Source organism: Solea senegalensis, unplaced genomic scaffold, assembly GCF_019176455.1.
Source record: "Solea senegalensis isolate Sse05_10M unplaced genomic scaffold, IFAPA_SoseM_1 scf7180000014031, whole genome shotgun sequence".
Lineage (NCBI taxonomy): Eukaryota > Metazoa > Chordata > Actinopteri > Pleuronectiformes > Soleidae > Solea > Solea senegalensis.
In genome coordinates this window covers 27871-43626 of record NW_025320945.1, presented here as the reverse complement: position 1 = coordinate 43626, position 15756 = coordinate 27871, and the positions used below count along the sequence as shown (strand labels likewise).

Here is a 15756-nt window from a genome sequence, read left to right as displayed (position 1 = left end):
TCACTCACACACTCACTCATTCACACTTTGAAACGACCTCCCTGAGGAGATAAGGCTCAAAGCTTCAGTCAGTTGTTTTACATCAGTTTTTCCAGACTTACAGTGTGTCACTCACACACACTCACACACACTCACACACACACTCACACACACACACTCACACACACTCACACACACACACTCACACTCACACACACTCACTCACTCACACACTCACTCACACACACTCACTCACACTCACTCACACACTCACACACACACACCTCACTCACACACTCACTCACACACACTCACTCATACACACACTCACACTCCACTCATTCACACTTCCTTGAAGTCTGACCCTCCCCAGGAGGAGATAAGGCCTCAAAGCTTCCAGTCAGTTGTTTTACATCAGTTTTCCAGACTTCTACAGTGTGTCACTACACACACTCACACACACACACACACTCACTGGGCCACACCTCACACACACACACTTCACACACACTCACACACACTCACTCACACACACTCACCCTGCAGACAAAGCACTGTGGGTGCCACAGAGAGTTGAGAGCTGAGATGTAGTTTTCCAGGATGGGCTGACTGCAGCCTTGACAGCGGGAAGCAAACAGAGTCAAGAAGCACTGCTGGCAATACTGCTGACCCTCACGGTCATGGAAACCTACAGAGGACACACACACACACACACACACACACACACACACACAGGATTGAGTCATTGTGATGGTAACATGTGTGTAATTGATTTTGCAGCACACCGTAACCAGGTACCGCTCTCAGATCAGCGCAGCGATGACGTTCATCTGCAACTCTGTGATCACAAAGCGCTTCTTCTTATTTTCACTGTGCCTAACCTGACTGATCACTCAACTGAAGCTCAACTCTGTGGCGTCCAAAACCATTTAAATATCCTAACCTCTCTAACTGTGGGACAGCTGTTAACATCTTCTTGTTCATGTTGGGCATCGTCTCAGTTCTCCTCAGATCTGTGCAGAACTCCATCCTTGGTGGTCTCACCCCACAACAAAGATGTTAAAGTTTAAAACACACAAACACAGATTATCGAGTGATTCAGGATCAAAACAACTGTGTACTGTTCTCTCTCTCTGTCTGTCTCTCTCTCTGTCTCTCTCTCTTCTATGGTGCACTCGCTCTGGAAGCAGACAGGAAACAGCGTGTTCTTTACCTTCCTCTCCAAACGCCCGGCTGCACTTGACACAGCAGAAACACTCAGGGTGCCAGTTCTTGTCCAGCGCTGTCACCATTTTCTAAACCAGAGGAATAAAACCCAGGTGAGTGTTGAGTGTTGACGCTGACGACATGTGCAGGTGTGCGAGTGTCTCACGTTGAGTATGGGTTTGTTGCAGTGTGCACAGTGAGGAGAGAAGAGGGTGAAGTAGTCCGACTCGCAGTACGGTTGTCCGTCCTTCTCGAAGAAGTTGCGACTGCCCAGCTCCGTCTCACACTCGGTGCACACAAAGTGCTCAGGGTGCCACACCTTCCCCAGAGCCGTCACCACCTGCAGCAGGAAACCACTCACAGCATGAGATCAGCCCGCTCTCAGGTGTGTCACTCAGAAGGACATTCTGGACAATCATCCTTCTCTACTCCAACATGACTCTGAGTTTGGTGTGGAAGAAGAACTCGCACAGATCCTTGACCTCATCCCCATCAATCACCTTTGGAATGAACTGGAACAGAGACTGTGAGCCAGGCCTTCTGGTCCAACATCAGTGCCTCACCTCAAAACTCTTCAAAATTCACACGTTCACCACAGAAACACTTCAAGATCTGGAGGAAAGTCTTCCAAGACATGTGGAAGCTGTTATAGCTGCAAAAGTATATGTATTTAAAATGACATTCCATTACAGTCCCTGTTGTTGTAACGGTCAGGTGAGTCCATAATAACCCTGCAGCCTCATTCATTCATCTGCACAACACCAACACACACAGACTCTATTAAAACAGACAAGGTAACAACATTAGAGCTGTTGCATTCAGATGTCTGACACTGACAGTTCATACAGTCCGATGGCCCGATATACCGATATTACATCCTCCACATCTGCTGATACCAATATCAGGCCGATACAGTCATTTTACATGTTTAACTATGAAGAGTTTGTGCCAAAGATTCTTCTTCCATAAAGAAGAAAGAAACAGCTCACAACATGACTCGGCTCATTTACAGTGTTACGCTCTGTGCAGAGTGTAGAGTAGAGAGTTTCTGGTTTCATATTTATCATATGAGTATAGTCTCATCACTAACTGTTAATATGGACTTAAAATCTCTTGTAAATCAATACAACGTTTGTCTAAACAGGTTTGATTAACATGTTATTTATTTAAAGTGAGTGTGTGAGTTAAAAACAATAGTAGTTTGTCATGAAATGATGAAATAGCATTAATCCATGTGAATTACAGCTCACGTGACGGTGGACACTGGGACGACCCACCTGTCCTACGACGGGCTTCTGACATGCTGAGCAGTTTCCCTTGGAGGACGTTTGAACGCCTTGTCTGCTCAGGTCTGACTGCAGCAGTCCCAGCATGCTGTCCAGTGAGCCGCCCGATGAGGGTTGTTGGGGGGCTGCGGTGGGTGTGGCAGTGGGGGCTGGAGCTGGGGTCGGCGTGGGGGGCTGCTGCTGTGTCGTCACCACTGGAGTGACAGGGACTGGCTGAGGAAACAGAGAACAGTCTGATATGATGTTTAAACGTCCACATCTGTGACTGTTTACAGCAGACGAACAAACATCTGGTGTCTGGTTCTACACTAAAGATGGAAAAGCAGTGTTGTAATGGAACAAAGTACTTAGTATACTTATGTACAACATCCAAGTATCTGTATCTCTACTTCTTATTACATACATAAGTATACATGTATATATATACATACATGTATATGTATGTATATATATATATACATACATATACATGTATATATATACATATATGTATGTATATATATATACATACATATATGTATATATATACATATATATATACATACATGTATATGTATGTATATGTATGTATATATACATATATATGTTTATATATGTATATTTACCCATTCACTCACTCACTCACAGTCACTCACAGTCACTCACACTCACTCACAGTCACTCATTCACCCACAGTCCTCACATCACTCACTCACACTCACAGTCACTCCACACACTCACACTTCACTCACCTCACTCCACATCCACTCACTCACACTCACTCACACTCACTCACAGTCACTCACACTCACTCCACTCCACTCACTCACTCACTCACAGTCACTCCACAGTCACTCACATTCACCCACAGTCACTCACACTCACAGTCACCACACTCACTCACTCACAGTCACTCACAGTCACTCACATTCACTCACATTCACACTCACACAGTCACTCACACTCACTCACTCCACAGTCACTCACACACCTCACTCACACAGTCACTCACACTCACTCACACACTCACTCACTCACAGTCACTCACACTCACTCACATTCACTCATTCACCCACAGTCACTCACATCTCACCACACTCACAGCCACACTCACTCACTCACAGTCACTCAGTCACTCACACCTCACTCCACCTCACAGTCACCACACTCACCACAGTCACCACACTCACTCACATTCACATTCACAGTCACCACAGTCACTCCATCACCCACAGTCCCTCACACTCACTCACAGTCACTCACACACTCACAGTCACAGTCACACTCCTCACAGTCACTCACACACTCACTCACAGTCACTCACTCACACTCACTCACTCACACTCACTCACACTCACTCACACTCACTCACAGTCACTCACAGTCACTCACACTCACCACCTCACCACACTCACTCACATTCACTCACTCACTCACAGTCACACTCACTCACAGTCACCACACTCACCTCACACTCACTCACTCACACTCACTCACACTCACTCACAGTCACTCACTCACCACCACTCACACTCACTCACACTCACTCACAGTCACTCACACTCACTCACACACACTCACTCACAGTCACTCACATTCACCCACAGTCTCACCACACTCCACACTCACTCCACAGTCACACTCACTCACAGTCACTCACACTCACACTCACAGTCACCACACTCACTCACACTCACTCACAGTCACTCACACTCACTCACAGTCACTCACACTCACTCACTCACTCACTTCACTCACACTCACACTCACACAGTCACCACTCCCACAGTCCACTCACATTCACTCACTCACAGTCACTCACACTCACTCAGTCACTCACACTCACTCACATCACTCACACTCACTCACACTCACTCACAGTCACTCACAGTCACACTCACCACATTCCAGTCACCACACACTCACTCACACTCACCTCACTCACCACAGTCACAGTCACTCACCACTCACCACAGTCACTCTCACTCACTCACACCACTCACTCACTCACTCACCACAGTCACCACACCTCACTCACAGTCACCACTCACTCACAGTCACTACCTCACTCACTCACTCACACTCACTCCACAGTCACTCACACTCACTCCAGTCACTCACACTCACTCACTTCACCACTCACACTCACTCACAGTCACTCACACTCACTCACTCACACTCACTCACAGTCACTCACAGTCACTCACACCTCACTCACACTCACTCACAGTCACTCACTCACATTCACTCACACTCACAGTCACTCACACTCACTCACAGTCACTCACACTCACTCACAGTCACTCACAGTCACCTCACACACTCACAGTCACCACACTCCACTCCGTCCCACACCACTCACAGTCACTCACAGTCACTCACCACAGTCACCCACAGTCACTCCTCACACTCACACTCACTCACCAGTCACTCACACTCACTCAGTCACCACAGTCACCACACTCACTCACACTCACACAGTCACCACACTCAGTCACCTCACAGTCACCACACTCACTCACTCACACTCACTGTCACTTCACAGCACCTCACACACTCACCACAGTCACTCATTCACAGTCACTCACCACTCACAGTCACAGTCACTCAACTTCACACTCACACTGACCACAGCACAGTCACCACACTCACCAGTCACTCCACACCACCACAGTCACCCACACTCACTCACAGTCACCACAGTCACTCACATCACTCACAGTCACTCACACCACTCACACTCACTCACACTCACTCACACTCACTCACAGTCACCACATTCACTCCACACCCCACCTGGTCACTCACATTCACTCACACTCACTCACTCACTCACAGTCACCACAGTCACTCACATTCACCACACCACTCACAGTCACTCACACTCACCACTCACTCACAGTCACTCACACTCACTCACACTCACTCACTCACAGTCACTCACAGTCACTCACATTCACTCACATTCACTCATTCACGCACAGTCACTCACTTACCGTGCTCTGCACTCTGAAGTCAGACAGCGACGCCATCAGTTTGTCCAGTTCCAGTGTGGCTGATGTTGCTGAAGGTTTTGCAGAGCTACAACACAAAAGACAATTCAAAGAAATAAAGAAATAAACATTTCATTTCATTATTATTCTTTTGATTAAACAAGTTCATACTGACCAACAATTCTATTCAGGTAACACAAATATGTGTTTCTATAAATTTCCTGACAAGAGGAGTGAAAGGAAATCACCCATTCACTCACATTCTCAGACAAATGACTTATTTCACTTCAGTTCAGTGTCAGACTCTGAAGTCTGTGCAGGAAGTACTGAACGACTCAACTCGACAACTGATTCTAATGATTCACTACAACGAAACAACTGCTTTGCCAATCACTAGATTCCAATTCCTTGGGTCATGATTGGATTCCAAATAATTTTTAGATTCAACAGAATTTTTTGATTCAAAATTGATTCCCTTCATGAAGCTGCTGATTTGAAATCCTTGTGCTAATGATTGCTTTTATATTTGTTTTCATGTATTAAAGCTGAACTTGACCATGTAACCTGAGTATAAAGTGAAAAGGTAACGTGAGGATATGATATACTGTGGCTCACTCTTTGGTTCGGTTTGAGTGTTTTTGCAATAGTTCAAATAATTTTTCGTGATTTTTTTCTTAAATGTGAATATTTTCAGGATTCTTTGTCCCAGATAACAAAGCAACAAAGCCAACCCGATTCCTGCTGCAAAGGCAAGAGTGCTAACCGCCACACCACCGTGTATCAAGTTTTGAATCAATTCAGAATATATAAATATTGTATTGAAGATGTGTTGTTGCTCCACAGTGACCTCTGTAGGTTACTTCGTGTTAGAGTTGACCTGTTGGAGGAGGCTGTGGCCTTGTCTCTGGTCTTCTCTCGCTCATCTTTCTTAGAAGAAGGGAACTGGGCCAAGATCTCGTCTGATGTAAAAGAGAATAAGAGAAAGATTCACTTCACACTTCAACAACGGGACATCTGCGCGTGCACACGGTGACCTCTGACCTGTGATGTTGAACTGGGTGGCGTTGAGCTCCTGTAACAGATGGTCCAGTTCACTCAGACCTCCTCCCAGCAGCGAGGAGGAGGAGAAGGTGGAAGGAGGGGGAGGATCTGCTGTGCGGGGAGACCGTGCTTTACACACTGTGCTGTAAGACAAGGAACTGCTGTCACTGCTGAGTGTCCTCATGTGTTCATGTGTTCATGTGTTCATGATGCAGATCCAAACAGTCTCTCAAACACAGACACAGCTCAAATTTTCCTGAAAGTAGAAATTTCTCACCTGCTAATCACAATTCTTCACTTGTCATTCACCAGTCGTTCATACAATATGTGAAGGAGCGCTCTCTCACCCGGGGTCAGCTGGGACTGGTTTCAGCAGAGGGGTCAAACCAGGTCCCAGAAGGGGCCGAAATTCAAAAATGTGTCCATTTTGTTTTATTTGCACAGGAACCCTGGACTGTAACATATAGGAGCCTCTTTTCCTTTTGACTTTTTGTGTCTTTTGGTTGTATCACAGCTGCACATCCTGTGACACCGCGCTCACCATCGACTTTGGTCGCTAGCTCTTATCTTCAAAGCTGCGTTTGGCCTTCGTGTGTTTGCATAAGTCATGAAATTTACGAGGTTTCTTGAATGCACCTTGAAGCTGCTGCTCTAAAATCAACACAGTCCTGATCCTGTAGAAGTGATTGAATTGACCAGGGTCGTTGAATGCATCTCTAAAGCTGTGAACCCTGTGTTACTTTAATGAGCTCTTCTGTGCTGAACTATTGCACACAATCAAATATTCAAAGAGCAGTTTTTTTATCACATGCATTCACATTTTTAGCAATTTAGGGTTCAGGGTCTGATCTGACTAGAGGAGCAGGGTCAGGGGTCAAACCACCGACCTACTAATTAACAGATGACTGTGAGTTGATGTTGTGATCACACTGTAGTGTGTGATTGATGTGTCAAGAGAAGAAGGTTAAAGAAGGTGTTACCTGTACAGTTTGTCTGGGTTGGAGTTCTGGGAAGATTTCATCGCAGCAGAAACAGTCTGTTAGAATAAAAATATAATATAAATCTACATCATCATCATCATCAGCGACATCATCATATACATATATATGTGTGTATATATATATATATATATATATATATATATATATATATATATATATATATATATATATATATATATATATATATATATATATATATATATATATATATATATATATATATATATACATATATATATGTGATGTCTACCTGCTGTGGAGTATATGCAGGAGGTGGGGGACGGGCCTGGTTTGGGTCCTGGGTGGTGGGATCAGCATTCTGAGGAGGGTCAGAGGTCAACAGGACAGGACAGCGGGCAAGAGGAGAGCCAGTGTTCTCCAGATCAGCAAGAAGAGCATCTGAGGGGAGAGAGGGGAGAGAGGGATGAGAGGAGAGGGGAGAGGAGAGAGGGGAGAGGAGAGAGGAGGGGAGAGAGAGAGAGAGGAAGAAGAGAGGGAGAGGGGAGAGAGAGAGAGAGAGGGGAGGGGAGGGAAGGAGGAGGGAGAGAGGAGAGGAGGGGGAGGGGGAGAGAGAGGAGAGAGAGAGGAGAGAGAGAGGGAGAGAGGGAGGAGAGAGAGAGGAGAGAGAGAGAGGAGGGAGAGAGAGGAGAGAGAGAGAGGGGAGAGAGGTGAGAGAGAGGGTGAGAAAAACATGAGAGGAAAAACAAATAATATGAGACACAATGACATGAATGAGATGGAGGTCTGGTTTCTAAAACTAAGTATGAAAACAGATGATTTCTTTTTGTTTTACATCTAAAATAATATTATTGTGATAATGACTAAATTAGTTCAATAATCACTTTCCCTAATATTTTATTTAACTTTGAATCACATGATACATACAGTATTGTTAGAGACAAACCAACAATATGAAATAAGAATGTTACAAATCCTGAGCTCCAGAGATGATATATCATTATTATTCAGATAATATCATTTCACTACAAATACTCACTTCTTATCTTGTGTTGTATACTGTCTCATCCCTAGAGCTGATTGTTGGTCTGATACTGGTCAAAATCACAGTAATCATCTGCCACAGACTAAGGCTTCTAAATAATATATGGACATTTTAGTCATAGTCATAGTTTAGTCATAGGCTGTTTCTCTGGACGCTTGAAAAGTTTGTTCTTCTCTAAGAACACAAACGTGTGTGTTATGGAGCATCATTACAGCATGTGAGTGAAACTGTCTGTGGTCAGTCGACTTTAGGTGTCAGGTGATCTCTTTGTGAATGAGGTGTTAAAGGTTAAAGAACAAGCAGACAAACATGCGCTGCAGGCACTTACAGTACGTACCAAACACAACAATACGAGGGCTGAGAGGGTAGTTAGGAGGCTCAGCCACTCCTGAGGAGACACAGACAGCCTGTGTAAGACATGGAGGACAACGCGTGTCCTCAAGTGCTAATCAAGACCCCTGAAACAGTTCAGTGAAGGTATTAGAGCACACAGTTCACACAGTTCACACAGTTCTGCATTCACATCCAAGACATGCCAGCGTGGAAAGGAAGTAGAGGAGGAAGAGTGTCAGCCAACCGATATCTACATCACCCCACCCCCCCACCCCCATCACAAACACACAAGCTGGAGTGGAAAGTGAAGTCACTTGAGTGTGTATGTGTGCAGCTGTATGACATCGTGACCCAGGAGAGATCAACCTCACTCTCCTCTATCCACCGTATTCCTGGAGGAGTGAGGGGACTGTGGGAGGAGTCACAGTCATTGTGATGATTAAATGTCACATGTTTATAATATTAATATAACATGTTTATAATATTAATATAACATGTTTATAATATTAATATAACATGTTTATAATATAGAGAGAAGAGAAACACAAAGAGTTCAGTAGACATCAGAGGAGAGAAGAGAGTCTCTGACAGATGTGCAGCATCTGCCTCCACCGGAAACAAGGAGGCTCGAGGAGAGCAGGTATATACACTATACACTATATGTATACGTATATAGATTATATACAATGCCGTCTTTGCATTAGGGGCCAGCACCAGAGGGCGCTCCTGAGCACAAGTTAATAATAAATTCAACTTTGTCCCCAGTGAAATGTCCACAGTTTTCAAACTGTGCTGTGGTCCTCTCTCTCACTTACTACTACTGTGTTTGTGTTGTCATATATATATATATATATATATATACATATATATATATATAGATATATATATATATGTGTATATATATATATACACATATATATAATATATATATATATACATATATATATATATATATATATATATATATATATATATATATATATATATATACATATATATATATACATATGTATATATATATATACATATACACATATGTATATATATATATACATATACATCAAGTTATAGGTTTAAACAAGACAGTTCTGAATCAGTTATGACATGTTTTTAGCAGCAGAGATTGTTGATATCATGGAAGGAACAAGATTAATGACATGTAATAAAGTCATATTCATACCCTGAGTGTGAGAGAGTGAGTGTGAGAGAGTGAGTGTGAGAGAGTGCAGTCTAGGTCTATAGCAGCATAACTAACTATAAGCTTTATCAAAAAGGAAAGTTTTAAGTCTAACTTTAAATACAGAGGGAGGCTCCACCTCCCAAACTGTCACTGGGAGCTGGTTCCACAGGAGAGGAGGAGTCTGGCAAATGAAGCTCCGCCTCCCATTCTGCTCTTACAGACTCTGGGAACCACATGTAAACCTGTATTTGGGACCAAAGTGATTTTTTAAGACGATAGGTTCAAACTAGATTCTTTAAGATATGATGGAGCGAGTGAGAATAAAGAGGCTGTTTATGATGGCGTTGTAAAAACATGCACTCTGAAATCGTAGGAGGAGCGCCGTGGAGAAAAAAGGAGAAAAAGTGACCAGACCAGGGTGAACGTTGTGTTAGGTCTGCCATGTTCACACTGAGCCTGGTTCATACCTCGCTCACACAAACACACACCCAGCAGACAATCACAGGTCTCTGCACACGTGTTCACATCCAACACTGCATCACTTCTGTCCCTGATGATTCACACATCTGGTACGACCATGTGCTCCATGCCCTCCTGCTTCCTGCTGTGTGCTCTCACACTCACACACACACACACACACACACACACACACAGACTGAACTGCTCATATAAGGAGTTGAAGTCCTCTCATTGGGAGTTGTGACCATATTTAGAGCTGTCTGCTGACTTGTTTGTCTTGGCTATAAACCTCGCTAACAGATCCAACACATAAATGTACAACACTGTGTCGGACAACAGCATAAACTGAGCTCTGTGAGGCTGAACAAGGACACTCACTCACTCACAATACACGTGGCTAAAACCAGCTAATGGTTCTTCTATTGCTTGAAAAGCATCAATTCTGAAGTGTGCAGTCGTATCTGTTTTCATTGTGTTGAACTATTCCTGAGCTTCTCATAATGTCGTTCCTACAGCATCAGAACCCCTCACTGTCCTCCTTCATGTCTTCTCCTTAATGTTAAACACACAGTGTTTAACATGGTGTTGGACACAGTGTTGAACACACGGTGTTGAACACACAGTGTTGAACACACGGTGTTGGACACACGGTGTTGGACACACGGTGTTGGACACACGGTGTTGAACACACGGTGTTGAACACGGTGTTGGACACACGGTGTTGAACACACGGTGTTGAACACACGGTGTTTAACACGGTGTTGAACACGGTGTTGGACACACGGTGTTGAACACACGGTGTTGAACACACGGTGTTTAACACGGTGTTGAACACGGTGTTGAACACACGGTGTTGGACACACGGTGTTGGACACACGGTGTTGAACACACGGTGTTTAACACGGTGTTGAACACGGTGTTGGACACACGGTGTTGGACACACGGTGTTGAACACACGGTGTTTAACACGGTGTTTAACACGGTGTTGAACACACGGTGTTGAACACACGGTGTTGGACACACGGTGTTGGACACACGGTGTTGAACACACGGTGTTGAACACACGGTGTTGGACACACGGTGTTGGTCACACGGTGTTGGACACACGGTGTTTAACACAGTGTTGAACACACGGTGTTTACATGGATGGATGTGTTCAAATGTAATTTACTCTGATTGAATGTGTAGACCGTGCATGCAGGAAACCCTCAGTGGTGATACCCAGCACTGTGATGTGTGTTACCAGGTCAAGTCACCTGTGTGTGTGTGTGTTCTGGTATTTATGACCTCTTTAGGACCTTTCCTGTCATAAGTACTGACCCTGTCAGGACTAGTAACTCTTATGGAGAACCAAACTAGGTCCTAAAGCTTCATAGAAGCTCGGGGTCATCAGAGCAACACAAGCAGAGATCTCTGTGAACATCTGCAGCACACACAGCAGCAGCCATGTTGGCTCACTGTAACAGTGTGGACCAGCTACTGTCACTGATGGAGAAGCAAAGATGAGCCCAGTAGAACTGTGTCACGAGGAACTGGAGTTAGGGGCTTGGATGTGAGTTGTGGTCAAGGATGACTCTTTGTTTACTTGTCCAAACGGATGGACGTCACTACAGACCTGTCTGAGGTGACCTGTGGACCGGCAAGATTCAAAATCTGAAGAGCAGAGAGTTGGGCATCAAGGAAATACTTCACATTCACTAAGTTATGGTGATCGATCACTGATTCCACAATAACCTTTAAAAAATAAACATAAAATATCAGAAAACCTTGAAAAATGTTGATCAGTGTTTGTCAAACCTGGAAACTAAAGTGATTTCTTTGCTATCAGAGCAAAGAAATGAAGAAAATACTCACACTGAAGAAGTTTAAACAATCAGAAATCTTGATTTAATCATGAAAAAAGCTTCCAACCGATTAATCGATAATCAAAATAGTTGTCAGATTAATCGATTAATTGTTAACTTTTGATTACTTTTCTTTGCACTCTGCTCAGGTAACTTCCACAACTGGGTGTTCATGCTGTCACTTTTCCAAAAATATACTGTGAATGAATGAATGAATGAATGATGTGACACTCTTAAGCTAAGCTAAACACGGCGTATGTTAGTTTTTATTCCTGTCCCATTGATGTGGTCTTGGGACTGGCACTAGGAGCACACAGACCCACAGTGGGACACGTGTTCATGATGAATGACAGCATTTATCAGGACTAACTACTAACACAACTACACACTTTACACAATCACATCAAGTTTCCCATTAGCAACAGAAGCTGTAAGTCAAGCTCTGTACGTAAAGTCCATTGTGATGGACAGATTGTCTCGGGTCACATGTCACGGATGAAGCATGTGCTCCTCTGGAGGATGACACTCGGGACAGATCGCAAACATTAGCATTAGCATTAGCATCAGCCACAGGAAGCCGTGGCTGGAGACCCTGCGTCTTTCACTTATCAATAACCTTAAACTTCAGGTATCATATGAACGTGTGACCATAAACACCGTCAAGTGTTAGCAGGGCTAACACCAGTTAGCCAGTTTATGACAACAAAACAACAGTCCCTGAAACAGGTGAAGGTGAATATGCTGTCCACTACTGTCCACACGGTGTTTTATGAAAGCGTCTCCCAGAGTGAGAACATCTCAACGTTTCCATGGAGACGGAGAATATGATACTTTAGGAAAACAATGACATCATATTCACAGCTCGTTCACTGTTTGACATTTTGACCTTTAACTACTGTCCATGAAAAGTAACTAAAGTCACAAGAACACGTCCTGTCTTTAGAGATCTCACAGACATAAAGAGACAAGAAAAGAAAACCTATTTTTACTTCAGTAACACACACACACACACACACACACACATCTGCACTGAACATCTGCACTGAACATCACAGCTCGTCTGTGACTCTGCTTATGTGTGTGTGTGTGTGTGTCTGCTGATCCCACATACTGTAGCTTTAAGACATGATGAGTGAGTGTCATCAGCAGAGACAGAGAGGACACATGCATGTGTGTGTGTGTGTGTGTGTGTGTGTGTGTACAGAGTTCTTCTAGCTTTTGTTCCAAACCTTCACATGTTACAGTAACAACATTCTGTGTCTCAGTGAGTGAGCGCTCACTTCCTCTGAGACACACACACACACACACACACACACTATCTCTACATGTATGTTACAGTAACAACATTCTGTGTCTCAGTGAGTGAGCGCTCACTTCCTCTGACACACACACACACACACACACACACACACACTATCTCTACATGTATGTTACAGTAACAATACTCACCCAGATCCTCCATGATGACACTGTGTGTGTGTGTGTGTGTGTGTGTGTGGTCACACAGACAGTCCCGCTGCTTTTGTCTGCGCCGCTGATCCTCGAACTTCTTCGAAACCGTTATTCACCGAGAGAAGAGGAGGAGGAGGAGGAGGAGGAGGCAGGGAAGGAGGCAGGGAAGGAGGGAGGGCGTCCCATTTCTTTTCCCTGCGTCTTCCTGTGTAATGTCTACCAGGAGCTCAGAGGCGTAGTTAAAGAAATGCGGTTACAAACCCCGGACACATGACGTCATTCTGGGACATTCCTCGTCCTTATTTGGGAGACGAGAAGATTCTGCGCGCTGGAGGAGAAGGAGAACTGCTGCTGTTTCTGCTGCTGCTTATTCTGATGCTGCTGCTGCTTCTTCTACTGTTTCTGCTGCTGCTGCTGCTTATTCTGCTGCTACTGCTTCTTTGCTACTGCTGCTACTTCTTCTGCTGTTTCTGCTGCTGCTTATTCTGCTGCTGCCTGCTTCTTCTACTATTTCTGCTGCTGCTTCTTCTTCTGCTGTTTCTGCTGCTGCTGCTTCTTCTATTTCTGCTGCTGCTGCTGCTTCTTCTACTACTGCTGCTGCTGCTTCTGGCTGCTGCTGCTGCTTATTCTGCTGCTGCTGCTTCTTCTTCTTCTGCTGCTGCTGGACACACTGTTGTTATCATGAGTGTTGTTAATGTTATCATTGTTTTGAATTGCTGTTGTTATTACTGTTGTTAGTGTACTTGTTTTTCAGTCAGATAAAAATATTCACATATTGTTGTACTTTGTGTAAGAAGCTTCAGAAATGATTGCTCATTTTACATTTTAAAAGCTCTGTGCTGCCTTTACTATTGCTCCTAATAAAGAAATGTGATCATTTATACAGATGACAAATCATTACAGTCTCATCCTGCCAACCCCAACTAAGGTTAAGTTTATTTAGAAAACTGTCCTATGTGAGAACAATATGAACTAAAGGAAATCAATAAATAAAATAAATCATAGAGCTGCTCTAAACAGTACAATATTAAAATATTGCTGACAAAATCCCATCAGTAAAGGAATAGTACAGGTTTTTAAAATACAGAAAGTCAATCAACACTGACTGCACAAGGAAAAACAGATGTTAGCCACTAATTAATAAATAAAAAGGTCTTCAAAAATCAACTGTTTCATGACTACATTATGTATACACACATTTATATATATATATACACACATACATATATGTGTGTATATATATATACACACATATATGTGTATATATATATGTATATACATACATATATACACATACATAATTTATATGTATGTGTATATATACAGAAAGTATTCAGACCCCTTTAAATGTTTCACTCTTTGTTTCATTGCAGCCATTTTCTAAAATCAAAACAGTTCATGTTATTTCTCATTAATGTTCACTCAACATCACATCTTGACAGAAAGAAAACAGAAATGTAGATATTTTTGCAAATGTATTAAAAGAGAAAAAGTGAAACATCACATGGTCATAAGTATTCAGAGCCTTTGCTGTGACACTCATATTTAACTCACATGCTGTCCATTTCTTCTGATTGTCCTTGCGATGGTTCTGCTCCTTCATTGGAGTCCAGCTGTGTTTAATTAAACTGATTGAACTTGATTAGGAAAGGCACACACCTGTCTATATAAGACCTTACAGCTCACAGTGCATGTCAGAGCAAATGAGAATCATGAGGTCGAAGGAACTGCACAAGGAGCTCAGAGACAGAATTGTGGCAAGACACAGATCAGGCCAAGGTTACAAAAGAATTTCTGCAGCACTCAAGGTTCCTAAGAGCACAGTGGCCTCCATAATCCTTAAATGGAAGACGTTTGGGACGACCAGAACTCTTCCTAGACCTGGCCGTCCAGCCAAACTGAGCAATCGTGGGAGAAGAGCCTTGGTGAGAAAGGTAAAGAAGAACCCAAAGATCACTGTGGCTGAGCTCCAGAGATGCAGTAGTGAGATGGGAGAAAGT

General features: G+C 43.5%; 1 protein-coding gene across 6 annotated transcripts in view; it reads right to left on the bottom strand.

The window, feature by feature from the left end:
- The window catches only part of LOC122760750 (transforming growth factor beta-1-induced transcript 1 protein-like), a 15196-nt gene extending 1192 nt beyond the window's left edge, over window positions 1–14004 (bottom strand). The window contains exons 1-11 of one of the 6 annotated variants that reach the window (XM_044015911.1): window positions 13754–14004; window positions 8817–8876; window positions 7736–7884; window positions 7465–7520; window positions 6485–6627; window positions 6291–6402; window positions 5447–5531; window positions 2463–2684; window positions 1352–1525; window positions 1193–1274; window positions 519–667 (exon numbers count right to left, since the gene is read on the bottom strand). In XM_044015911.1, coding sequence (XP_043871846.1) covers window positions 519–667; window positions 1193–1274; window positions 1352–1525; window positions 2463–2684; window positions 5447–5531; window positions 6291–6402; window positions 6485–6627; window positions 7465–7520; window positions 7736–7884; window positions 8817–8876; window positions 13754–13766 — 1245 coding nt within the window. In that variant the 5' untranslated portion in view covers window positions 13767–14004. The remainder of the gene's footprint in view (window positions 1–518; window positions 668–1192; window positions 1275–1351; window positions 1526–2462; window positions 2685–5446; window positions 5532–6290; window positions 6403–6484; window positions 6628–7464; window positions 7521–7735; window positions 7885–8816; window positions 8877–13753) is intronic. The other 5 variants (XM_044015912.1, XM_044015914.1, XM_044015915.1 and 2 more) reach the window with 5 other exon arrangements.
- Window positions 14005–15756: the final 1752 nt, after the last annotated feature.